Raw genomic sequence first — 26,333 nt, forward strand, 5'->3', positions numbered from 1 at the left:
GGCAAGTTCTATATACATACATATATTACAAAAAAACTCAAAGAGTATTAAATATTCTTAAAAAACAGTTTAAGGTTGAAAAATTTAAACAAATAGTTAAAGTGAATTATATAATTTCATAAATGCAATAAATAAGTGTAAAAAAATTAATAAATATAAAAAGACAACCCAAAATAGCAGAAAATTCTATACAAAATATAAAAATAATTTAAATAATATTACACAATTTTTAAACGAGTACAAGCAACTAAGTTTAAAAATATTAAAATTGTTACAAAAAAAATTATTAGGCTTCACAATAAGTAGTGTAACAAATATAAATACATATACCAATATATATATAACAAAAAGTTATATAAAAAATAAAGTAAAATAAATTTGCACATAAAAMTTAAAATTTTAAGTTAACGACACTAAAATATTTATATTATAAATAAAATATAAATAAGTAACAAAATTAAAAATGCTAATTAACATAAAAACTATGAAAAATGTGTAATAATTAGTTAATATACTTTTTCAAACCAAAAAAAAAACGAATATCAGTGAAAAATAAATAAAAATAACTAATTTGTCTTAACTTAACTTCTTAAAAAAAAATCAATTATAAATCTTCTATAGTGTTTCGGCGTGCGAGTGTCAAATTTGCTGCGTTATGATCGTTAATATGCCCGCAACTCCTAGCGGTCACTCGCCAAATCCCTTGCCGTCAATTTCGTCGACCACAAACTGCCAGGACGGCAGCTCATCGACGCTTTGTGAATATAATTTTCTAAAACGAAAATTTGACGGTGAGTGTGACTTAAGTGACTGCAGCGCCAATGTCGGTGTCTCGGAAAGCAGCAACGCTGATTATCGGAACTCCACCGCGCGCACAACGCCGGCCTGGAAGAAGCGTCACCTACAAGAAACCACCAGTGATACAACCGATCTAAATGCCTGTTACAATAATGACGCCACCAACCACTACAACATTTACAGTGCTACACACACCGAGACACAAATGCTAATTGATGCCATACAAACCGATGAAAATGTACAGAATGAGATATGTGTCAGCACAAGTGCCAGCAATTCCACCAACAACAGCTGTACTACAAATAACAACAACAATATGAATGATAAAGCTAACAATAATAATAATAATAGTAACAACAACAGCAATATGACATTTAACCTTATAAGCGGCAGCAGTTCCTTCATCAACGATCTCTTCGCCTACGATGCCAATCTGATTGTGCCAGTTACCGCTAGTCTGGTGAGCCAGCCCACCAATGGCAGCGCTGATTCCACATTGCCGGCCTTTGTAACACCATCTAACGTCTGTGTAAATACCAACTATGATGATGGCAGCAATTGGCAAGCCACCGATCTGCTAGAGCTCGATCATCGTTATAATTCTGGTTTGCAAACCGAAATCGCACACCTACATCCGACAGTCGCCTTGAAGGCGGCAGAGGAGAGCACACTCAGCGTTGTACAGCAAAGGCAAAAGCACCCACATCCACTACAGCAACAACAGCAAACAGAGGCATCCAATCAATCACAGTTTCTAATTCCTGAGAAACAAGTGTCAAGTCCAAACGGCAATACGGGTCTTAGCAGATATCGTACGTTATCAGCAGGTGGTCAATTCTTCCAAACGCAACCTAGTCAACAATCTACGCTTGCACAATCAAATGAACTGACAGATACAGAGGCTGACTTTGAAGACCGAAATCTCTCTTGGTTATTAAATTTTAAATTCGACGAATTTCCTCATCTTTCCCCAGATTTGAGTGGCAATAGCAATAATAATTCGCACACGAACACTTTAAATAACGGTTTGCAACACCGGAATTCCTGTTCGCCTACATCCTCGCACAAATCGAGTTCTTGTTCTCCACAATCCCCAACTCCACACTCAGGTATTCCACAAAACGTTAGCGACTACATGCGTTCACCGAAGAGCACTACAAAGGCGGGAAAAAAATTCGAGGAACTTGTTATGGAAGTCACCGCCGAGGTGGATGGCAATGATATGATGGTCGCTGAAAATGTTGTAGTGGAAAACTCGCCACAGAGAACGTAAGTTGATGCCGTACAGACGAGTTTTCTTTTTCAGTGCTCATATTTCAAAACCCTCGATTGTATGGTGAACTACTTCGTAACTATGAAACCTCCCCAGGGACTAGTTCCGGGTACTTGTCGCTTTCTACACTGGCCGTTGCAAGTTCAAATTGACGGTTCTGCGACATGGAGCCTGAAACTTCAGAACACCTGCTAGTTTATAAACGCTGGATAAAGAGCCTTGCATCCATGTTTCCAAACAGGGACCACATCGCCTTAGTATAAACTAACAGTATATAGGAATATAACAATATGATGGGGATAAGTGCGTCGTTGTAACTTAGGGAAAGGCTCAATAGACTTTAAGTCACGATGCAATCCTCATTTATTTATCTATTTATCTATGTATATTCCTATAGTAAACAGGCCTTTTACTCAGGACGACGCCGTAATATGATTTTTACTAACACTAATGTTTTATATTCTCGGTTATAATTCTCGAGACATATTTTCGGACTATTCAATATTTATTCCTAAAGAAGTTGGAGTTTTGTAAACCTTAAGCGGGGATATAAAGATTTCCATGAAGTTTGCAACACTCGAAAGTAATGTCGAAGATCCTATAAAGCATATATATTTATATTATATAAATGGTATAAATGATTGGCGTGACGATCTGAGTTGTTTTAGCCATGTGCCTCTGCTTGTCTATATATACTCGTATTCCTTCCAAGAGCTTTTGAGATATTGACCTGAAATGAATCACACTTCCTTATCTCCACAAGAAGCTGCTCATTTATCTACATCCGTTATCAGACTACTATGACATGTAGCTGCCATATAAATTGATTAAATATAAGTCCTTGTCTCGAAAATTTTCTTATTTGTCAGGATAGCTTCACAATATTTGTCATGGATATATGAAGGATATGCTTCTTTTTAAAAGATCCCAACTTGCTGTTGGAAACTTTTACTAATCATTATATGAAGGATATCTTTTTTTTTTTAAAGAGATCCCAACTTGCTGTTGGAAACTTTAACTAGTCATTAGCCAATAGGTATCCACATGGTAAGGTTCCACGTCTCAGCAGGTTTGAGAAGGCGACAATTATTCTTTATTGCTCAGTCTTTTTGAGGTCTAGTCGAAAGTACTTAAAACCTCACACATTCAGCCATAAAGGGAGCAAAGAATAAAAAGTTAAAAAGTTTGCGATTAATTCAAGGCGCTTTATCATCACATTAGAACCAGCAGAACTTGTCTCTGGCAGTTTAATATTATTTTATCATATATAAACAATTTTCACTGTTAAATATGTTACATATATTGTTTTTAGAAACATATTTTAAGAAAATGAAGCACACAACTATATCCTCTATAACTTTTTTCTCTTCCCTTTCCATGTATTCCCACTTTTTATTTCTCGAATTTCTTTATACCATATACAATTCAACCACCAACAACCATGCTACGTGAAATTGAACAACTCCCACTCCCAACGCCGCATAAATGGAACGCCCCAACCCACCCGCACTGCGCTATTTCGATGTGCCAACACAAAACCAGGCCAAAGAAACCACCATTCACGTATACGGAGCTCATTGAATACGCCCTCGAGGATAAGGGTGAACTAACGGTTTCTGGAATATATCAATGGATATCGTAAGTACAATTTCCACATAGATAAATATTCAGCAAATAAATCTTTTTATGTAATAAACATACACATACACAAACCAAATGCTCGTGTAGTCACCAATAGATGACTTGTTCACCATTTTGTATAAATTCTAGTATGAAACAATAACTATTCGTCCAAGTATGCAAAAGATTGAGGAGAGTTTGAGTGATAAAATATTTCGAAAACAAAAATGTAACGGATGTAATTAGACAAAACGAAAGTATGTACATACATACGTACAGTTTTACTTTGCAACTACGAGGCAAAAGTATGTCTAACTTGAAAACAGCAAAAAGGCTAAGGAATTTTGAAGCAGAAAAGTTTTTCAAATGTACGACTAACGTTTGTAGATTGGTAAATGCATATTTACATAAGTATAGGCAAAATAACTCTCGTTTTTCACTTCTTTCAAGAAAATTAATATTATTGATTATCATTTTCGAATCGGGATCATTTTAATAAGGTGTAAGCTTACCAGGGATTGAATATATTTTCCATATAATTCATTTGTTGCTGTTGTTTTAGGGTCAGAATTATGCCGAGTTGACAGTCCTTGCCCGGATAAAAATCCGGGTCTGTTCCGGTTACGTAGACCCGACTGTCGTGGGAACGGATATTTCATACATATCCGAACAATATGGTTCTAAACCTTTAGAGAATTTCTTTTTATGTACTTAATTGACAAGTTATATCATATCATATATTTGAAAAATATAATATATTATATCGAAGGTATATATTTGAACAATATCTCCTGAAATTTCGATACAAAAATGTTGAAAATTCCGCCATTGAGACGGCATTTCCCTGAGTGTCTCTCAAAAATGTGCTCTCGCCGTGGACAGCATAACTTATTATTGGTTCATATAAAATTAAAAAACTAAGCATATTCTGTTAGTACACATATAAATCTCGTTTTTGAACGTAGGAAATAAAAAAATATTAAAATTGTGCTTCTTTTCTCGGACTTTTCGGCATTTTTTGGTCAGAAAAATAAGTTGTAATGAAACAAGAAAAAATCCTTCCTTCAATAACTAGATAATATTATTTCAAAAACGTGTACATAATACGAACTGAATCGGTCGATATTTTTTCGAGAAATCGTGTCCACCGACTTCAAAAATACAGTTTCGAGCAAACCCCTTTTAAAGACAGTGCACTTAGCGCAGCTAGCCTTGAGTGCACAAGTTCTCAAGGCTGTATCTCCGAAATTATTACTCAGATCAACTTTTAAATTTAGGACTATATGTATACTAGAGGCAAAAAAAACGATTTTTGGAAATTTTCAAACCCACCTAACCCCTTCAAGCAACCCTTGAAAGAACTGAATGGTCTCAGGCAGCTTAGGAGAATTGCATTACTTTCTTCTCCTGAATCGACCAACTTATCTACTTCTTCGTCTCCTTCTATTCCTATATCCCTGGATACTCAGGCGATTTTTATCGAGTTTCACCCAGAAAGTTTCGTTATTGCATAACCTAAATCAGTGAGATTGGCTATACACTAGTAATTTAATGGTCGTATTGGTTAGAGTAGAAGCCAAAACTTAGTAATTTCTTTGAAGCCACTTTCTGTCGATAGATCCTATTTCTGTTTCACTGTTTGATCCATCAGTGAACACATGAATTTTGCTGTTGGAATTGTCAATCGTAAAAGTAGTGGTTCATTTTTTTGAGCTTAACTCCGCATTCATCTGTGAGCAATATACCACACTGTACCTGATTATACAAGTATATTGGTGCGATATCGAGAATAATCTTCAGAATCTTTGAGTAAGTAGTTCTCATTGCGTAATCCTCATACAGCAGGCCTCCTATACCTATTACAGAGGTTTAATGCCTCATTTTTTCATTAACGCCATCCCCCAAACCAAAACCAAATCTTGTGTATACAAAACCAATCACTTGTCTGGACGACTCTTTTTAAAAACACTGAAACAATTAAACATCAGCTAACGTTAAAACTAACATATAAATGAGTAGTGCTCTACTAGGAGTAAATAAAATAATTTCTTAATAGTGAATACAAGCTTAAGCATATACTATCGTATTACTAAGTCTTTCTAGCTAGCGTATCAGCTAAAACTGCATGTCATCCAAGCCTTCGAAAACACACATAATCGATTATGAGAATTTATCACCCTTTTCGTGACTGTCGTTCATTTGCATTATGCATAAATTTAAATTAACCGGAAGGGTCTGCAATACCAGAAACCACATACAAATACAAATATAGCAAATATAGTCCATGCAGCACTCAATCGAATGTAAAAAATGCCAATATCCGTTGGAATATTCGGAAAAACATGTGCAATACACCATATCGAACTTGTTCGATGGCGTTTCGGTAATGGACAGCACCTGATCGAAAGCATTCAAGCGTATAAAAGGTGCATATAGCACACACACACACACACCCGCACATAACCTTACACGAAGAAATCGTGCTTTTGTGTGGGAGGCGGCGTCACGTGCCGCTTGCACATACAAGTATACCATAGATTTCTTTAATGTGTGTGTGCATAAGTTATTACCGTAGCACGCATATCGAAGTAAAGCACTCAAAGGATTCTCATGAGGCACCACCCTTCGAATTATAATATTTGATGCATATAAAAAAGTTCATGACAAATGCCTTAATGCTAAACATAAGTTAAACGAAACATTTTACGCCCACCTAACCTATAATTGTATTGTGCACCGTGTGCTGAGAGCAGTTACATTATAGTTTCAGAATGTATTCACAATTTATTTGTTAGAAACTCATTTACTTCACCTATATAATTTAATTTTTTAAGGAACAATTCTAACCAATGACTTGATTTATCATCCAAACGTAATTGGGTCTATAACACCCTTTGACCCTCTTTTTCTTTACGGGAGTAGACACCGCTACGCGGTTATAGCCGAGTTAACAACAGCGCGCCAATCATTTCTGCTTTTCGTTTTTTTATGTCAATTCGAGATAATAAGTTCAGTCCTTCTCCGCCTGATCTCTCCAACGGGGTGAGTGGTTCTTCCTCATCCTCTGCTTCCACCGGCAAGCACTGAATCGAATTCAAAGCGGAAGTGTTATTTTCCATTCGGACAACATGATCTAGTCAGCCCAGCCGCTGTCTTTTAATTCGCTGGAGGTCACGATTGCGATGGTTGTTCGTTTGATGACAGGAGATATTTCGTATTATTCTCGTTCACAACCAGACCCCTACGTTTAACTTACTTATGTAGTCTGAAGAAACGGCGGTTTTTTGAGGACAATATCATTGATATCACTGCTCGCCATCAGCTGTATACTCTTATAGAAAATTGTACCTTCTCTATTTAGCTCTGCAGCCCTTATTATTTTCTCCAACAGCAGATTGAAGAAGTCACACGATAAAGAGTCCCCTTTTCTGAAACCACGCTTAGTATCCAACGGTTCGGAAAGATTCTTCCCGATCCTGGCGGAGCTTTTGGTTTTGTTCAATACACAGCCGTACTAGCTTTGCGTGGATAGAAAGTTCAGACATAGCGGCATAAATACATTTTTGATTCATCTATATCACATCATTGTTCGTTCTTGGTGAGGATTCTATATATAGTTCAACGTATACTTAGTAACATCGTGGATCTGTGATTAAGATTTTTGTATATACTCCAACACTACTCCGGCAAATTCGTTTTATTGTAAAGGCCAGTCTGTATTGGAGATGCCGTGTATCAGATGATGACTGCTGGGGGTCATCAATTTTCTGTCGCCTTATACTAGAGATACAATTCGAGGCACTCTTGGTCTGTTTCCACGGAAGTTAAAGGTTATCATAACTCAGATTCTTACAATAAAGGAAACAACCGCACAGACTCAATATCACATTCGATTTTCTATACGTTTACAACCAGTTCCTAATCTGAAATCAAAATTTGCATACATAACAGGTAATTTTAAAAGTCTCCGGCCTACCATATTAAACATTTTTTTTGCATTTTTTTTTTTTTTATTCAACTCAGTTCCCTTGTAGGATCGTTACTTCAACTTTTCGATTTCACATGGTGCAATGTCTTGGCCACCACTTTCTTTTTCTTCGAATGCGGCCGTTTTGATGATTTCGTCCTTCAAACATATTGGATGCTTGTAATTGTTGCAGTTGATACGCCATTTTCCTGTGGCTGTATCCAGAAACTCGTCATCAAGCCGTTGCCTTCATATAGTATGTTGTTTGTTGAAATGGCGAAATATTCATAACATACAATTTTGATCAGCTATCATCCTTGATTCATACCACTGTGCGAAAAAATAAAGCAAACACATTTTTTTTTTGTTGTAAACCTACAAAAATATAAACAAATATATATTTACATTTTCCTAAAGGTTTCCTAAAACTTTGCCTTGGTCAAGTAGTGTACATATACTGTTATAGCATAAACACTTATGAATACACACATAACCTCAATCTTATTTGAATACAGCCCACAAGACATATTTGTCAACGATTAATGAAATACCAATACGAACATTTAACGGTAACTTTACTCTCAAACCTTTCTCACCCTCGCACTTAAACTTTACTCCTGCTCATACCTAGCAAAATTTTATAGACTGCCTACGAGTTTTATGTGTGAAACATAGTTGACGGTATGCCGCCATATACAATTTATGTAAGTATATATGTATATATACATATATGTTTTACTACCTACAAATATGTGTAGATATCTGCATATGCACGTGGAATATAGACAATGAACACGCAACTTTAATTTCCTTTCATTTAATGAGGGTAAAACGCTATAAAGATGAGACGGGGAAAACTATGAAAACTTAGCATGGAACCTTGAATTATGTGCAGGACGAAAAGTTTGTCAGAAATCTCGGACAGCTTAAAGCGAATAACAATTAGTAGAGGAAAAATTTACCTACTTTGTAAAGAACTTCAAAATTTGCTGGTGTATTCACATATACTACATTTATTGAAGGACTTTGTAGAACAAAGCATGCTTGTAGTAGCGATATTGAGGATTATCTTCCTGCTTCTAAGTGCAGCTTCTTTCAGGAAGAAACTGCTTCAAAGTTAGACTTGTTTTGATCACTGCGGAATCTGCAAATCCGTTAAACTAGCAAGAAAAGGAACGGTTACCTAAATGTCTGTCATCAGTCCGGAACCGAGTCGATGTTGTATCGACCTCTGATTCTATGAAACCCCGGAAGACCTTAGCAATCCTTCTGGTCCAAAGGGGAATGAAACAGAACTATATCAAATAGACATCCTTGCAGCCAATATCGAACTATTGGGAAATTAGAAAGTATTAGTTGAAAAACTATTGATTCACAACAAAAATTAATATAAAAGTAAGTGCAGTTATCCTTAGAGAACTTAAAGTGTATATCAATGTAGCTTACAATGATGAGAGTTCATATATTATCAGAGAAAAAAGGGCTTATTATAACACTTTATTAAGACTGAAAACATAAATAATTCTGAACCCAAACTCTGACACGGCTTTTATTAGCTGATCATCTCTTTTACTAAAGGCTGATGATAAGAAGATCAGCTATCTCATGGTTTTTTTAGCCCAAGGTCGTTAGCAAGAGGTCTAGAGATCTCTTTTCCCTTAGTAAACCTAACCTTTTCTTAGTTGTGGGAGTTCTAACAGGTAATTTCCCTGTCGGCGCCCACGCTTTAAGGTTGTGGATCTACCTTAAGCCAGCCGAAGAAGCTGTTTGGAAGAAGATTGGATTGAAACAACTCAACCCTTCAGTCTTGATTTACCTGCTTTTGCGGAATAAAAAACCAAATACTTGACAGCTGACACTTTCGGATATCCCACTGATCCTTTGAGCATAGAATTTAAACGCCTAAGCAGATTTGTAATATTCGAATGCACTTTTCTAGTGTATGTATACAACCTGCCATTCAGTTGGAGACAATTAAGTTTTCATAATCGAAACAATTTGATATTCTCATAAGGACGATCAAATGGAAGTACTTTTAGAATATTTATACTTATCGATTTAAGACCGCGGAAGGTTTTAGATACTTTAACCAGGTAGGAATCTTATTTCAACTTAATCAACACCAATTAATGCCCTCTTTCCTCCTTCAATAAAACTCATCTAACTTCTCTTCTCTACAGGAGTTAACCCATGTTGGAATTTTTATGGTTCTAAAACATTCGGCCCATGAACTATTTCATTTATGAGGATTAAATTTTTAACGTTCAGATATTCAAATATGCAATACCTTCAGTTTATTCAAGAAAATGGGTCGTGGTCAATGCATAAATTTATTTCTTCCAGAACAGAACAAAATTACTCTCTTGCCTCTGGCCATAATAAGTTCGTTTTCTCTAAGAACAAATTTGCTTGTTTCTACACAAAGCACGTAATAAGTTCTTAATTCACCTACGAAATATTCCATTAAAACTTTCTACCAAAGCAATGACAGTATTCTTTTATAAACACACTGGCAGTGAAAAAAAAATCCAAGACAAAAACAAATTAAAGCAGAATAAATTATTACAAGTATTGCCATCACACATACACACGCACACCTCCATGTCCTGCGTGCCACCCGGACTTCACCGAAATCGTAAGCAATAGGCTCGCCATTGTACTTGGGTAGACACGCAGCCACATAGATATGGGGGCAGAAAAAAATTACGTAGGAAAGAATTTATATAAAATTTATGAACTGGCTTTCCGCAGCAAAACTCGAAATGTACCTTGAAAAAAAAATTGCTCGGAATCATCCACGGCATTAAGCATTGGTTTCGGCGTAGTTGGCCGTGCCGGGGCGTGACTGGCACGAAAACCAGCCATCATCAGCCAAGCAGCCAGCCAGTCAGTAGTCGGCTGCCGGCGAACGGCCTATCAACCAATTTAGCCAGTCAGCCAACAAACCAACCAACCATCCACGGCCCACGAACCGACCGGCGAGCCACCAGCCAGCCAACCACTAACCAGCAAACGAGCAGGCGGCTCTTCAGTGTCTAAGCCCACCGGCAGCAACCCAGCCAAGTGGCCAGGTCATTCAAAAGTCTCGCAAAACTTTCGAAAGGGGATGGACAGCGCAAGCGTTTGTGCCTGTGAGTGTGTACTAAAAGCCATTCGTGCTGAGCGCCGTGTGCGGTGGAGTTCGGGGTATAGTCGTCCGTCATAAACATTTCATCGGAGTTGAGGAAATGGATTTTTAGTGCTTATATGTAAATTTCGGTTGGCGAAATATGTAAGCCTGCACATACATACATACATACAAATCAATTTTTCACTCTTAATAGACATTCCTTCGTCGAAATATAGGTGTACGTGCATTTTATTTCGCCATATTGCACATCTCATTTATTTTGTATAGAAAATGTATTGGCATTATTGTCATTACTACTGACGTACGAAGCCAACTATCTATATTATATATGTATATTGAATTGCAATTGCACCGTTGCAACGCCTAATAATGGATCCTTCAAATACACAACACCAAATTTACCAAAAAATTAAGTATATCCTGTGTAGAAATATTTATGCCAACATACATACATATATAACTAGATTGCTATCGATATTATTGACTAGTGCGATTTTGTGTCGAAATGTGTCAGTGTACGTCTTCTTTTTTCTTTTTGTCAATCACACGAACTCTTTTCCTATAACGAGAGTATTTGGACTTGGTCCCATTCTTCCTCACACGTCAATAAGCTAGTGATAATACGGGTATCATCGAAGTATCTTTGTACGTACATGTGTGTAGTGGCTGACGTCTTCCGTCCATCGATTACTGACAATGATATTTGATATTAATGGGTAAGTGGCACGACTTAAACAGGGTGCGGTTTAGTTCAGGTCAACATATGTACTTTTGTCTGACATATTATATATGAGTGGTTACTGTAGTACTCAGGTGGAAAATATTGGTATCTTACCATAGTCTATTCTGTTAAAAAAAAAAAATATTTCAAAAATTTCATTTTTCATATTGGAAGACAAATTGTTATCAAACAGTCTCATCGGTCTGTGGCATGAAGTTTTAATAAGTAGTGATCACAAAAAACTATTTTTGCCATCCCCAAGTAATCCGTCAATAGCCAGAAGATCGTATTGGTTATCAATACCCATAACATCGCCATTTCTATCCAGTCTAGATATATGTAGTCAGGGAGCTAGTCATACGCATTTTACTGAACGAGCAAGATATTTTCCTCCATTGTACCATCGGATGAAATTTGACTGCGACTGATCCATTTAAATTGCGTCTGCTAGCCGGATCGATAAATATTTAATTAATGACAATAACATTGAGATATTTAGTTTCTGAAAATCTTCGTGTTGGCATCAGAGAAATAGCAAAAGATCTCTTATGGATCGACTCAAGTAGAAGTCGAAAAATAAATGCTTCACAAAGTAACTGAGGATCCTGCACCATTACACATCATTGACGTGTTAATGAAAATAACGTCGAAAATGTCCAAAAGTCCAGCGAATGACGCTGCAAAAATAAGCTGAAACCAAAATCAAAGTCAAAGTTGGCCAAAAATCAGGCCAAAGCTTATCGTTTTGTTTGATTAACGTGATGTGATTCTGTATGAATTCATTCCACAGTATCAAACAGTCAATAAGGAATACAACTTGCCTGTTTTGACGCATTTGCGCCTAATGTAGATATCATTGGACTCAGCAATAACGCCGTTAGGTCTACATTTTCCAGGCTGGATAAGGAAGCAAAGCAAATGGGTCTGGTAGTGAACCAGGGCAGGACGAAATAACACCTGTCATCAAACAAACAGACGTCGTCCTTGGCTCCCACAGTCATAACTTTGAATATTTCGTCTATCTTGGAACCAGCATTAACACCAATAACAACATCAGCTTCGAAATCCAACGCAGAATAACTCTTACCAACAGGTGATACTTTGGACTGTGTAGTCGAATGAGTAGTAAAGTCCTCACTCGACGAACTGAGACCAAACTCTAAAAATGAATCATCATTCCCATCCTTCTATATGGTGCAGAGGCATGGACAATGTCAATATCTGATGAGTCGAAGTTACGAGTTTTCGACAGAAAAGTTCTGCGGAAGATTTACGGACCTTTGCGCATTGGCAACGGCGAATACTGCAGTCGATGGAACGATGAGCTGTACGAGATATACGGCGACATTGATATAGTTCACCGAATTAAGAAACAGCGGCTGCGCTGGCTAGGTCATGTCCGAATAGATGAAATCACTCCACCTTTGTGAGTATTCGACGCAGTACCCGCCGGGGAAGCAGAGGTGGAGGAAAATCTCCACTCCGTTGGAAAGACCAGTTGAAGAAGGACCTGGTATCAAAAATTTTCGCTAAACAATGAAAAGGAAAAATGACCGCAATTGTAAACTCGGCTATAGCCGCGTAGAGGGTGTCTACGCCAATAAAGAAAAACAAGAAGTCACTGAAAACTTACACAAAAAGTGCACAAAATTAGTAGCAATTCCTTAAGGTATTGATCTTCACATTACAGAGCACCCTGTTTAAGAAACAAAAATTAAAACGCTTTCAAACTTATTCATAAATAAAGCGAACATCTCAAAAACGAGACAACAAAACAAATCAGACAAAGGCCTATGCCTATGATACAATGGAAGTATGTGCAAACATACGAGTATAGGAGAGTAGGTGGAGCTCTATGGCGCTACTTGCCCCAAGTAATGCAATCAGAATAAACGCACTAGCACTCCACCGTGAATCCTTCGCGTTCACCGCGCTCATAATTAACTGCACGCAAGGCATATTTACCGTTGTAGCTAAATCATAACGTCGATAAAAAACGTCCCCCACACACTACGTCAGCGTGCAAGAAAACCGTGAGTCGCCATATTTTGCTTATGTTTTTGTTTTTTTTTTTCTTTACTTTCATAACTTACGAGGAACTGCCCCTCGTTTAGTGCGCAATGGAAATTCGGGCTACATGACAATAAATATATGTAAGTATAATGACAAATTCAACGAATGTTCCATTATACTTGGTATGCTTTCTTCGCTGTGCGCTTTGTGAAAATTGGTCGACGAAAAGTTTCCAGCGGAAGGGTCATTAAAAATTTACGAGTTATGACATGACTGACATATAAAAACTTATTTTTTATCCTCTTTTTTCCTGCGTATTTTCACCTGTTTATCAAATAGGCGATTTTTTTCTTTTCTTGCTAAACGGTTTATCTACCCAAATATATCAGGGTTCAATTTCAGGATAAACCATCTAAAATCAAGCGATTCATTTGTATTTCTTGGTCTTTCAAGTGAGAGTGGAAGTGAGGAGTTCTCTGCTTTAAAAGTGGAAGTTGGAGTCTCATGTTCAAAATAAATACGACCCATGGCATTCAAGCCTTAACTTCACAGAGTCACAATTAATTTATATGTATTATAAATTCAGTATAGGGCTCTTTACTGGAGTCTCATTAGTCCATAACTTTATATCCGAAAAACTAATGCTCGCTACTAAGAAACCACTCCAACTTTAGCCAAAACCTCACAGATGTCACGTAGTTGTCAGAGTAAATGTTGAGGTCTTTAAAAAAGATAATCCCGGGCTGACCATCATGCCTATTTTCTTAAGACGAGTAGCATGAAATTTATGTTAATCGTGTTGCTGAGAGTTCTAAAGTATCCAAGACTGTTTCGAAACTTATAATATTCCGTAATCTGATTGTGACTGGTTCAGAAATGAAGTCTGTCACCTGAGGGTTTTCGAATGTCAGAAATTGTTGCGGAACTTACATTAATCTGACTTCGACTCGAACTATAGAAATCGATATAAATGTATTTTGTCCAAATAATCATGAACGGAGTTATTGTTACGCTTCTTAGAAATTTAAATAGATAAACCTAAATATATACTATCGTATAACAAAACCACTAACACAACATTGGTATGCGCTTTATAGCAGCCAATGCTCAGAACAGAGCTGACAGGGGGCCTAAATTGTTCACATGCCACGAAAGGGTGGCTTGCTGCATGCAATCTCCTTGTTGTCGGCCGTAGTGCAAAGTAATTTTCTATATGGCTGTTGTTGCTGTTGCATACCTATTAGCGGAGAGTGCGCATTGCACACGATGTCCTTTCCGGTTTTTCCAACCCCACAATGAACGCCTGATGGGCGCACTTTAAGAGAATACACAAATTCAACCCTCTATGTGCTTTCATACCGATTGGGGTTATACTGTATGTACTCATATGCTTACATATAATATAATATATGTACAAGTATATACAAGTATGTAAATGACGAAATGGGAGGGAATTCCACAAGCGGAAACAATGTAAAAGTTGGCTCAACTTTAATTGCCACTGGTCAAAGTTTTGATGAGTTTTTGTTCGTGGCGCTGGCCAATGGTGGCCAACTTTGCTTTGATTGACAACAGAAGGGTGGCCTGACGGAAGCAAATGTCATCATAACACACACATTTACCTATGAAACTATGTAAATGGCTAACAAAATGGAGAAATTTAATTTATTTGACGCAAAAGTCATTAAAACTTTGGAATCCAGCTGTCCAAATGAATGAACCGTGTTGGCCAGGTTATTGAAATAATTGGTGTGAGATTTAGTGCTTTTCGAAAGGTGGTTGTCAGGTCATTGAATCCCATCTAACAAATTTATGGGTTTAAGGCATACATATGTATCTAAAGTACATATTTAAAGTAAGTATCCGAAGTGTATCAGAAGATTGGCCTATAGGCTAAGCCATACCTGATGGTCTGTTAAAGAGGAACTTTCGTGGAAAATCAACATAGCCCAACCGAGTATTTCCTTCGAGAGTTACTCTACCCTAGCTTACAGAACGTTTATAAAAATTTGGTTGGGCTTAAAACCATCAAAACTCACGAAATCTTCCAAAATATAATACTCGTGGAGACACTTTACTTAGTTGTAGGTCAACCAAGAAGAAAAGTCGAAAGTTGCCTACTCAGTCCGAAGTAGCAACTGTTGGCAAGAGCTATTCTACGTTGAATTTTGAGGTCCAATAACAATGGAGTTAATGCTAGTTCCAAGATAGACGAAATTATCTATCACTTCGAAGTTAGACTGTTTGTTTGATGACAAGAGATATTTCGTCTTGCCCTCGTTCACTACCAGACCCATTTGCTTCGCTTCCTTATCCATTCTGGAGAAAGCAGAACTAACACCGCGGTATTTTTACTCCTTCGAAAAAGTCATCTGTTGACTATACATTTAACATAAGAAAATCACTGTACCCCATACCGAGTTTTAGCTGTCTTATTATCACTCAAATGTAGAATCATTTCTAACTCTGTCAGCTGAAAAATCATGAAAATCGATAGCCATTCGATCCAAATAAAAGCCCGTAAATCACCGGCGAATGAATAACTGAGATGAAAAAGTCGGTCATAAAATTCATTAGCCAACCGGAAGACCCTAATCCTTTGTATAAAACAGATAATGAAAAATAAAACATCCTCTCGGAAATAGAAAACATCAAAAGGAAAACCCTTGGAAAGTTTTTCGAAAACATGATACAATTTGTCCTGAAATCCTTAGTCTTTCTGCGCCTGATTAAAGAATGAGAAAAATGTTTGATAAATAATAGACACTTTATCTCTTTATAATTCCTAATTGCAGTGATCGCTTTCCATACTATAAATCGAACGACGATCGTTGGAAGAACTCAGTACGACATAACCTCTCCATCAATCCACATTTCCGCAAAGGACTCAAGGCGCCGCAGGGTGCCGGACACTTATGGACAATCTCAAGTGGAGATTCAGCAGAGAATGTGCTGGCCTGGGAACACGTACGACGCTTACAAACCACGATATCGACGAAAACTATCATTAATTCCCAATTTATTTTACAGAAGAAGCAACGCCTGGATCTGTTCTTCAAAATGGAGTCGATGAATCGTGAACGCCTGCAGCAGCACCAACAGCAAATGCAACAGCGTCAGAGCTGCACTTCGCCGCATCCAGATTGCCAACAACACCAACAACGAAAGCAGCAGCAGCAACAACAACAGGCATGCGTCTACGATGAGGCAGCTACCGCCGCTGCTACAATAGCACGAGAAATGCTGAGCAACAGCGGCGACGAAGGCTGTGGGCGGAATTCCAATAACTCCAGCGACAGCAACAATCAGAGGCTGGAGAACAATCATTTGGTGCACGAGTTGCCATTTAACGACCTGATGAGCGATGAGGAACTGCGCAAGACAGCTGGACAAATCTTGAATGGTATTCACCGCGAAGTGGAAGTGCAATCGGTAAACTCTATCATCAGTACCTACCACGATGTGCTGCTAGACAATGGTGAGTAGTAGCGCTTGGTTGTGTAAATGGAAAGAATACTAAATTTTTTTCTCGCACTCTATCTTCTTTAACCACCAGAAGATTACCTTAATCCCATACATAAGGATATTGCCGTGCACGAAAGTGGTCTGCGCAGCACAAATGCCACACATCTGGCGTCCAGCTCATACATACATTCCCACAACACAACGAACTCCCAGTATTATGTCACCGAAATCGATCCACTGGAATTGGGCATACAAATGTCACACCAAGTGGGCGCCGAGGAGGTGCTCTTCAACGATGAGTTCAATTTGAATTACTTTGGCTATAATGGCGCCAACGATATTGCTGCCTGACCGCCAGCGCCAACCAGAGCTGATAGAGCCACAAGTTGCTCAGTGCCACTCATCAGTGTCACCGCGGTGGCCGGACGTGTAAGTTCCATTGCGGCCTTAGAAGCAGGCACAGCCACAAAACTACTGGGTGCGCGGCCGATTGAACGAGCTTACGGCCAACAAGAGCAATAATCGATGGAGTCGTGTATTAATAAGATTAGTAACATATAGTATATGTATGTCAAAGAGGTCTAACAATCATTTCTAGTCATTAAATGTGAGCGATATTTATCTGTTAGGTAGATACTAAGCTCACAATTTATCAAAGATATATCTAGCAGTTTATTAGAACATTATCAAGTATAGGTATTAGGCGAAATCGGTTAGTGGTTAAGTATATATTTATTTGTTTTAAGGTCCTTTTGTGTGTATGAGCGTAACTACGCCTGACCCAGTCCGTAGCTGATGTTGACTGTGTTCACAGTTCATTCGTATTCAAAAATAGACGAGCCTTCTCGATTGTACTCCAGCAATGGCCAGCACATTTGTTATGTATGTCGGCGGTATAAGTGTTGGGATGCCTACCTTGGTTAGGTAGCTGTTCACAAGATAGGCGATGTGAGCCGGGGTGTTACCGTGGTGCAACTTCCAATCGGCTGCGATGTCTTGTCCGATCCTATTGACTCTTCGTTTGAGTCTCTTGAGGACTTCCACGTAAAACTTGGCGTTGACGGTTTGTCCAGAAGGAACAAATTCATGGTGAACGATGCCTTTGATGTCAAAAACGACAATGAACATAGTTTTCAATTTGGATTTACTCATTCTTCCGGTTGTCATCAGCAACCTCTTGCCGCCGAACGCTGCATTTTCGGCTTGCACTACTCATAGAAACACGTCGGGTGAAAATGTTTTCCTGACTCTCCAGGTATTCGGAGACAACTTACCAGCCGCTCGTTCGTTAGCTAGGAACGAATACAGTCGATGCGAAAATCAGTCCTCTTACTTTCCGGACAAACTCTTTCGTAGGGAAGCTTGGAAACATTGTAGGAATCTAAATATGTCCATTCTTCCGGAAAACATCGGATCAATTCGGTTTTCACTGTACTTTACTAAAGTTATAAGGGTTTAGTAACGAACGCCGGAAGAAAGCGCGATCGAGACGATCGAGTACTGCACATACATGCTTTAAATTTCCATTACTACTTATAGATTGTATGTATAAATATAATTAAGTTCAGCAAACAAGATAGCTAAAGTCGCACTTTCTTTTCTAATACATACAAACTTATGTAAGTCCGTAGTCAAGAAATAATGAACACTAAGTTTAAATAAACGATCAAGTTAAAAATATATGTATATTGTATCTTAATGCACTGAGAGTGGGTCATTCCCGATAATAAAATCAGATATTGACATTGAGGTCATGTAAGAATGGATTCGAGAAACCGACTTTTTCTACGAGTTTGGACCACAGGTATAACGATGTTAAATGGATGAGTTTGAGGAGGCCTGCAAAAGCATATTTGAATGACACTCTGTTGGTAGTTGTGCTTCGGCAGATTTTTGTTTCAAGTCGTAACGACTCGAGGTATCTGTATTTTAGTTCGGGTTACTATCTGTCGGGGCTTGGAAATCAAGACTTTGACTGAAGGTAAAGTACTGAACTTTTTCAGGACCTCAAGATTCATATAGTGGTTGAATTTCGGAAGGAACAAGAACCTAAGAGTCTTCATCAGTGCGGAAGTGTCTTTACTATGCGCAAAATAGCAAAAATATGAGAATATTGGACTCGTCTAAAGACAGATTTTTTCAGATTTTGGTAATACAGATCGGGAACTTTAAGACAGGTCAGCGACAAACATAGAACCTTGATGAGATAATTGAGAAGGAAACATCGAAGGCTCTGTAAATTTTATAGATAACGGATCAGAGTATTGAGGCTAGTTACTGTTGTTGCTGTCTGCATGTCTCTATATATCGTAAGCGAACTAGTCCCTGTTTTTGAGATATCAATCCGCAATTTTCTGCCAAGAAGTTCATTGCCGAAACCGCCGATATGGGATCACAATAACTTATAGCTGCTATACAAACTGAATGACAAAAAAAGTACCTGAATATACTATTTTATTTGTGAAGGTAACCGTCCTGAGTAAGCCAACTACTGATACCCATAGAATGCTGTACATAACCCCCAAAATAGAAAGCAATTTGAAGTGCGGTGTATGAGCTCATTTATATCTCAAATGTATGTCTTACTACAAATGACTGTAATACAATTATAATTTGATTATACATTGAAGTTGAACAATTAATCTTAAATGCTATATAAAATATTTTCATATGGATATCAAAAAGAAATAAGTATTGTTATTACTGTAGTGTGAAGCAAGTGCCCAGTTGGGCACTGCAACAACTCCCTCAACCGCGCAAATAACCTAAACAAAGAATTAATCGTCACTCTCTTCGAATGTGGGACTACTCGGCGAATATGCTGGACTGGTTGGGCTGTAGCCTTGGGATGGTGCCGTCGGCGAGTACATCGGTGATGTGGGCGAGTAATTGCGTGCGGTTGGTGTATATGTCGGCGATGTTGGTGAATATTTGGTGCTACTCGGTGAGTAGATCGACATATTGGGAGAATAGCGTGGACTTGTAGCCGAGTAGCTGGAGCCGGTTGGACTGTATTGATTGGCCGGTGAATGCTGCGGTGAGCTGGGCGAATAAAGTGGCGATGTTGGTGAGTACTTCGGCGAAGCCGGCGAGTACTGTGGCGAACCGGGCGTATATTGTGGGGAACCGGGTGAGCCATCATATGACGGTGATGGCGGCGAATAAGTTGGTGAAGTGGGTGAATATTTGACACCCGTTTGTGAATATGCCGGTGAAGCGGGCGAATAGTGTGGTGAAGCCGAATAATTCGGTGAGGTTGGTGAATATGATGGTGTAACTGGCGTATAGTTTGGAGATGATGGTGAATACGACGGTGACGTTGGCGAATAACACGGCGAAGTTGGTGAATACGATGGACTTGAAGGTGAATAAGACGGAGATGTGGGCGAATAACTTGGTGAATTTGGTGAGTAGTTCGAAGATGTTGGTGAGTAAGCGCTGCCCGGTGAATACATATTTGTGCCACTGCCTGAAAACGATGGACTGGATGATTGATAGTTTGAAGTCGGCGAATAGACTGGTGATGTTGGTGAATAACCGCTGGTCGACGGTGAGTAGCCAGTCGACTGAGGTGCAAAATTCGGTGTTGTTGAGTAACGTGGGCTTGTGGCCGGATACAATGGGCTTGTCGGCGAATAATTCGGACTGGTTGGTGAGTAATTCGGTGAAGCGGCACCCGGCGATGAAGCGGTATAATTTGGACTTGTCGGCGAATATGATGGTGAAACGCTGGGCGATGGTGGTAAATATGGTGACATCGACGGGCCAGGCGAACTAGGTGATGAGCCAGGATGTGCTGGGGACCAACTTGGCGACATGCCCGAAGCATCGGAAGCGGCTGATGGAGAGAAGCTGGGACCGCCCGGGGTCATGCCGCTCACTACAAAAGAGAATTGCAGTCAAACAAAATATGTAATTTAAGAATATAGTTTAGTAAAGGAACTTACTTTGACCTGAGGGCGAGAAATAGCGCGGTGTGCCGCACTGTACCCAAGGTGTCATGGGTGGTGTCATGCTAGGCGTAGCACCGGCGCCAAAGAACATTGCCGAACCGCCAATCATGCTCGAGCCCAATGTGCTCGGTATTTCAATGCCGTAACGACACTTCTCAGCATCGAGAAGCAAATCGAAACAACCTGTATTCGAAAAGGAATTATTATTTAAAGAATACTTGATTGTCTTTTTGTGCAAAGCTTTTCACTTACCCGTGCCCATACGCGGCAATTGACCCATAATAATGTTTTCCGACACACCTCTCATGGGATCCGTTTCTGCATGCGCGGCGGCATCCATCAACACGTCGACCGTTTCTTCGAATGAGCAACGCATAAGTGCACCAGTATCCTGTCGATTGATACCGTGACGTGTGATGGCCATCAAATGACCCTTAGCTGTCATTACGTCACACAACAAGGCCAAATGACGATAGTTCACGTACAAGCCATAGAACTGCAACACAGCATTCATTTCCTTTTCCACCGATTTACGCACTGCCTCTATGCCCAATACTTGGAAAATTTCACAAATATCGTTCGATGATGTACGCACTGGATCCACATCACGTTCAGAGAGTACTTTCATCATTGAAGTACCATCAGTTTCCAACAGCCACTCGCCAATGGCCTTAAATTCACCCGTCTCCGTGATAACAATACGTTTTTTACTGTCCGTTTGCGGTAAATGCATGTACACCTTGCCAATGGCTTCGATGCCCTGCAGTGTCATGTCCGAGAGCATATTCGCTTCAATACAACGCAAGAACATATCATCCTCCATTTTATCGACTGCTTCGTCTTCATCTTGGAACTTGGTCTCCTCGTTGTTCATGATACGTATGCGCAGCACCAATTTGTCAGCGTTGTCATCATTGAAAATACAATTCAAGTCGTCACCGAAGCCGGCGTTGATCTTCTCGGCAATCTGTTCCATAGTTAATTTTTTGTCGGTCATGCGTTTGCGATCCAACTCGATACGCAGCAACCAAGGCGAAATGCGTGTAGGATCGAAATCGGGCATCTCATAGTAGACATTCACGAATTCTTGATCCTCCGAAATGACGGTTCTCTGCGGGTCGGGATCGTAGTAAATTGCAGTGTTGGCTGTCACTTTACGCAAGGTGGTGTGTTCCAAACGACACAGTACATTCTTAGCTTTCTCGGCATCACGCGCCGCACCGCCAGTAAGGAATACAGTTAATGAGGGCGCTTTTGGTTTCTTCGATATGTTAATAATTTCCTTTAGACGCGGCACACCCAGTGTTACGTTCTTGGACGACACACCAGCAAAATGGAAAGTGTTCAGTGTCATCTAAAAACACATACAAATACACAAATTATTACGGTAACCAGACAATTTAGCATTGCGCAGGCGTGTTTACCTGCGTGGCGGGTTCACCCAAACTCTGTGCAGCCAAAGCGCCCACCATTTCGCCCGGGTTGGCTTGTGCCTGCTGGAAACGCGTTTCGATCTCACCAATCAACCATTCGAACGCCTCGGCTGAGAGACGGAACTCCTCCGCCACATATTTTGTGCACAGCGTGGAACGAACCAAACACTGGAACAACAGTGTGGCGTTCTCATTGGCTTGTTTCGAAAGATGATCATTGCCAACCACAATGACGCAGCGTTGCAACAGATCGCGTACACCGTTAATTACGCGCAGCGGCGACAAATCTGTGGGCATGCGCTTATTAATGTGGAAAATCTTCTGTACATTCCAAATCATGCGCTGCAAATTGCAGGGCAATACAACCTGGAAGATGTTAAACAATACAAATGATAGGCGTTCGCAATATGAAAGCAGAAAATTAAGACATCCTACCTTAGAATCGCCATTGGGGAAAATCTCACGCAATGCTTCACGATCGCGACACAGTTGATCCCACTCAATCTCCAGCTCGGGCAAGGCATTACCACTCTCGCTCAGCTCTTTGATCACATCGTCGGTGAACACTTTACGCATATAACGTTCATTTGACCAATCGAATTTGAATCTTTTCTCAAATGCTTTATTGGACAATTTGACAGTTGGTAAATTTTGAAACTCTACGGTTTCACCAGCCAAACCATCTTCGCCGTAACGCAACTGAATCAGCTGACCCACAGAATTACGCACAGTACCGTCGTAGTTGACCATAACCGACTCCATAGCCTTTATGAGGCGACGTTGAATATAACCGGTTTCAGCAGTCTTGACAGCAGTATCGATAAGACCTTCACGACCACCCATAGCGTGAAAGTAGAACTCCGAAGGTGTCAAGCCGGCAAGATATGAATTCTCCACGAAGCCACGCGACTCAGGACCGTAATCGTCTTTAATGAAATGCGGCAATGTGCGTTTACGGAAACCGTATGGTATACGTTTACCTTCGACGTTCTGTTGACCCACACAAGCAATAACCTGTGAGATGTTAATATTGGAACCCTTGGAACCCGACACCACCATAGCCTTTAAATTATTGTATTCAGTCAAAGATTTCTTAGCAGAACCACCAGTTTTGTCACGAGCATCGTTCAAGATACGATTCACCTGATTCTCGAATGTCTGACGCAAGGTATTACCTGTAAGTTTGAAAAGATTGTTAGATTGTAAACGAAATAAAAAAATATTCATCACATACCGGGTGTGGGCTCCAACTCCATATTGTGCGCTTTTTGAATAACGTTTATGACATCGTCTTTGGCTTTCTTGATGGCCATCTGAATTTCGTTATAGGTCTGCGGATCGGCAATTGTGTCACCAATACCGATGCTGTGACCCTCGAGCAATAGCCAATTATTAATTACAGTCTGAATGTTACCGTAGAAACGACCGGCGATTTCGTGACCCAATTCCAAGAAGCAAATATGCAGCAGTGAACCCGCCGATGTACCCAGTGTCTTTTTACATAAGATACCCATAATCAATTCACCATGTTCGACCATGACTTTAGTATCGCCAGGTGAGATCCACTTGTAAGGACCATCATCTTCATCGTCTGGATGTGTAGAATGTGTGCGTATCATGTTTACATTGCCCGGTATAATCAGTGAAAATAATTGTTTGCCCGTCCATAGTGGACGAGGTTTCAAAATACACGGCTGTGGCACTTTGCCATCCCATGTAGGTAAAAACATAAGCAAATTCATCATTTGTTCACGCGTAATGAATACATCACGTTTTGTCATTTTACGTACAGCTGTTAGAGTATCCTGCACAATACCCATGACGGGTTTGTTAGCCTATAAAAACCATTTTTATACAAAACTACAAACTGTAATATATGTATATAAAAAAATATGGTACGAACCTGTGGTGTGATAATTTGACGTGGTGTAACGTGTATATTCTCCACCTCAGCACGGGTTTCCATGGATTGCGGTACGTGCAAGTTCATTTCATCTCCGTCGAAATCAGCGTTGTAGGGTGAAGTACAAGACAAGTTCATACGGAATGTAGACCAAGGCAATACTTTGACACGATGCCCCATCATACTCATTTTATGTAGCGTTGGCTGACGATTGAAAATAACCAGATCGTCGTCGCGTAGATGTCTTTCTACTTTGTACCCACATTGCAAATGCAAATCGGATGGTTTTGGGTGGAAACGCAAATCTATACGTTCACCATTGTCACGTACAATATACTTGGCACCAGGATATTGTGAATTACCACGTCGTACTAATTCCTGCATACGATCGATATTAAAGGGAGTCACTAGCTCTGGAAATGTTAAATTTTGCGCAATGGAACGTGGTACACCGACTTGATCAATACGCAAATTGGGATCTGGTGTGATGACAGTACGTGCCGAGAAATCGACTCGCTTACCCATCAAATTACCACGAATACGCCCTTCTTTGCCCTTCAAACGCGCCTTTATGGCTTTGAGCGGTTTGCCAGATTTTTGCATAGCGCGTGGCATACCGGGCATGTCATTATCTACTAGCGTAGCGACGTGGAATTGCAACATTTTTATATTCTCTTGTATAACATGCGCTGCTGCGCCAGTGCCTTCATTCTTTTTCAATTCATTGTTTGCTTTAATGATATCCGCAAGTTTATGCGTTAAATCGTCCTGATTCTTAGCTGCACCAAACATAACAACAGCTGGACGTACAGCTAATGGTGGTACAGGCAATACCGTGACAATCATCCAATCAGGTCGTGCATATTTGGGATCCATACCGAGAATGAAGCATTCTTCATCAGTTATATGTTTTAAAATTTCCCAAACACGTTCCGCCGTTACTATGATTTTCTTTTCCTGTACGTATTAAATAAAATTTTTAGTTGTAATCTAATACAATAACATTCATTGGTTTTTATTGTTTACCTGCGAATCTTCATTTACATGCTTCCACTCGGCGGTCAACTCTAATCCGCTTCGTCTCAATGATGGTTGATAATGACCGCAACCCCCATGACCTTGTTTTTTATTAGGATCCGCTTGTTGACCATCTTTTGCCATATCCATATCTTCGCCACCCTCGCACACAGTTTTACCTTTACATAAATCATATACATACGCCAGACGCTTTCGTGGCTGTCCCTTTGATTTCATAACAATCTCCTTAATTTTTGGATTTTGTGGAGATACTAACATTTTAGAGCAGTAAAAGCACACACAACGCAATATCTTAATTGTCTTTGTAATAAAACCAATATGAAAAACTGGTTTTGCCAAATCGATATGGCCAAAATGTCCCGGGCATTCTGTCATATTACCAGCACAGGTTTGGCATCGAGATGTTCTGTCTATTACACCTTGACGTGGGTCCATTAGACCGCCCAACTTTGGTCGACCACCTTCCATGGTCTCGGCAAACTGTACGCCTCCTTCTGTGACGGACATGCGACGCTATAGTGTTGAAAGATAGCAATAATTATATCATTTAAAGTTTTAAGCTTGACTTAATACTTACAATTTCATCAGGTGATAAAATACCAAATTGCACACGTTTCACCTGGCGTAATGGTGCCTTGGAATCATTGGTCGCCATTTTTTAAGTTTAAATTTTTAGTAGGAAAATGTCTCTTGTTAAAAACACATAAAACTTGTAAAAAAAAAAAAAAAAAATTTGCTTTCCGCTGAAATCTGCAGACGTCAGTTGCGCTGCACTCGACACGATGTATCTCTTCTATAAAAGCCTCGTTCGTTATCGACGTCGCAGTTTCTTCTGGTGAAATTTGCAAATTTTTCATACACTTTTTAAAGTTGCAATTTCCACCTTTGCAATACAAAAAATGATGCGCACAAGTGCAGCAACACTTCAGCTGCAGTATTTACAAACTTTTGTTTATATTTTTCGAGATTTTATGGTATTTTCAAATAATAAAATTGCCGCACGCTAAAAGAAATAATCT

General features: G+C 39.5%; 3 protein-coding genes across 3 annotated transcripts; 2 read left to right on the forward strand and 1 right to left on the reverse strand.

Moving 5' to 3' along the window:
* The first annotated feature begins 667 nt into the window (after nucleotides 1-667).
* On the forward strand, nucleotides 668-1,926 carry LOC108976099 (putative mediator of RNA polymerase II transcription subunit 29). Its single transcript, XM_018945011.1, has 2 exons — nucleotides 668-1,728; nucleotides 1,908-1,926. Exons 1-2 carry the CDS (start codon nucleotides 668-670, stop codon nucleotides 1,924-1,926), a joined length of 1,080 nt encoding a protein of 359 aa, XP_018800556.1.
* On the forward strand, nucleotides 1,810-17,388 carry LOC108976111 (forkhead box protein A2-A-like). The gene is made up of 5 exons (XM_018945023.1): nucleotides 1,810-2,067; nucleotides 3,614-3,709; nucleotides 16,318-16,489; nucleotides 16,553-17,000; nucleotides 17,082-17,388. The coding sequence occupies exons 1-5, from the start codon at nucleotides 1,934-1,936 to the stop codon at nucleotides 17,336-17,338; spliced, it is 1,107 nt and encodes a 368-aa protein (XP_018800568.1). The 5' UTR covers nucleotides 1,810-1,933; the 3' UTR covers nucleotides 17,339-17,388.
* Nucleotides 17,389-19,531: 2,143 nt separating this feature from the next.
* LOC108976156 (DNA-directed RNA polymerase II subunit RPB1) lies at nucleotides 19,532-25,969 on the reverse strand. The gene is made up of 9 exons (XM_018945087.1): nucleotides 25,892-25,969; nucleotides 25,303-25,827; nucleotides 24,277-25,233; nucleotides 23,608-24,208; nucleotides 22,809-23,548; nucleotides 22,365-22,739; nucleotides 21,193-22,294; nucleotides 20,935-21,123; nucleotides 19,532-20,867 (listed from the first exon to the last, which is right to left on the reverse strand). The coding sequence occupies exons 1-9, from the start codon at nucleotides 25,967-25,969 to the stop codon at nucleotides 19,765-19,767; spliced, it is 5,670 nt and encodes a 1,889-aa protein (XP_018800632.1). The 3' UTR covers nucleotides 19,532-19,764.
* Nucleotides 25,970-26,333: the final 364 nt, after the last annotated feature.

This window comes from Bactrocera latifrons, unplaced genomic scaffold (assembly GCF_001853355.1).
Source record: "Bactrocera latifrons isolate USDA-ARS-PBARC rearing strain unplaced genomic scaffold, ASM185335v1 scaffold_73, whole genome shotgun sequence".
In the NCBI taxonomy this organism is placed as follows: domain Eukaryota; kingdom Metazoa; phylum Arthropoda; class Insecta; order Diptera; family Tephritidae; genus Bactrocera; species Bactrocera latifrons.

What these genes read in the sequence shown, in the direction of transcription:
- LOC108976156 (XM_018945087.1), bottom strand. Translation starts at nt 25,969, where the DNA reads ATGGCGACCAATGATTCCAAGGCACCATTACGCCAGGTGAAACGTGTG. An exon ending in TTTTATCACCTGATGAAATT is followed by an intron (nt 25,828 to 25,891) that starts GTAAGTATTAAG and finishes TCAACACTATAG; the next exon opens with CGTCGCATGTCCGTCACAGA. An exon ending in TGGGTGAACCCGCCACGCAG is followed by an intron (nt 22,295 to 22,364) that starts GTAAACACGCCT and finishes ATGTGTTTTTAG; the next exon opens with ATGACACTGAACACTTTCCA.
- LOC108976099 (XM_018945011.1), top strand. Translation starts at nt 668, where the DNA reads ATGCCCGCAACTCCTAGCGGTCACTCGCCAAATCCCTTGCCGTCAATT.
- LOC108976111 (XM_018945023.1), top strand. Translation starts at nt 1,934, where the DNA reads ATGCGTTCACCGAAGAGCACTACAAAGGCGGGAAAAAAATTCGAGGAA. An exon ending in GAAAACTCGCCACAGAGAAC is followed by an intron (nt 2,068 to 3,613) that starts GTAAGTTGATGC and finishes ACACAAAACCAG; the next exon opens with GCCAAAGAAACCACCATTCA. An exon ending in ATGTGCTGGCCTGGGAACAC is followed by an intron (nt 16,490 to 16,552) that starts GTACGACGCTTA and finishes TTTATTTTACAG; the next exon opens with AAGAAGCAACGCCTGGATCT.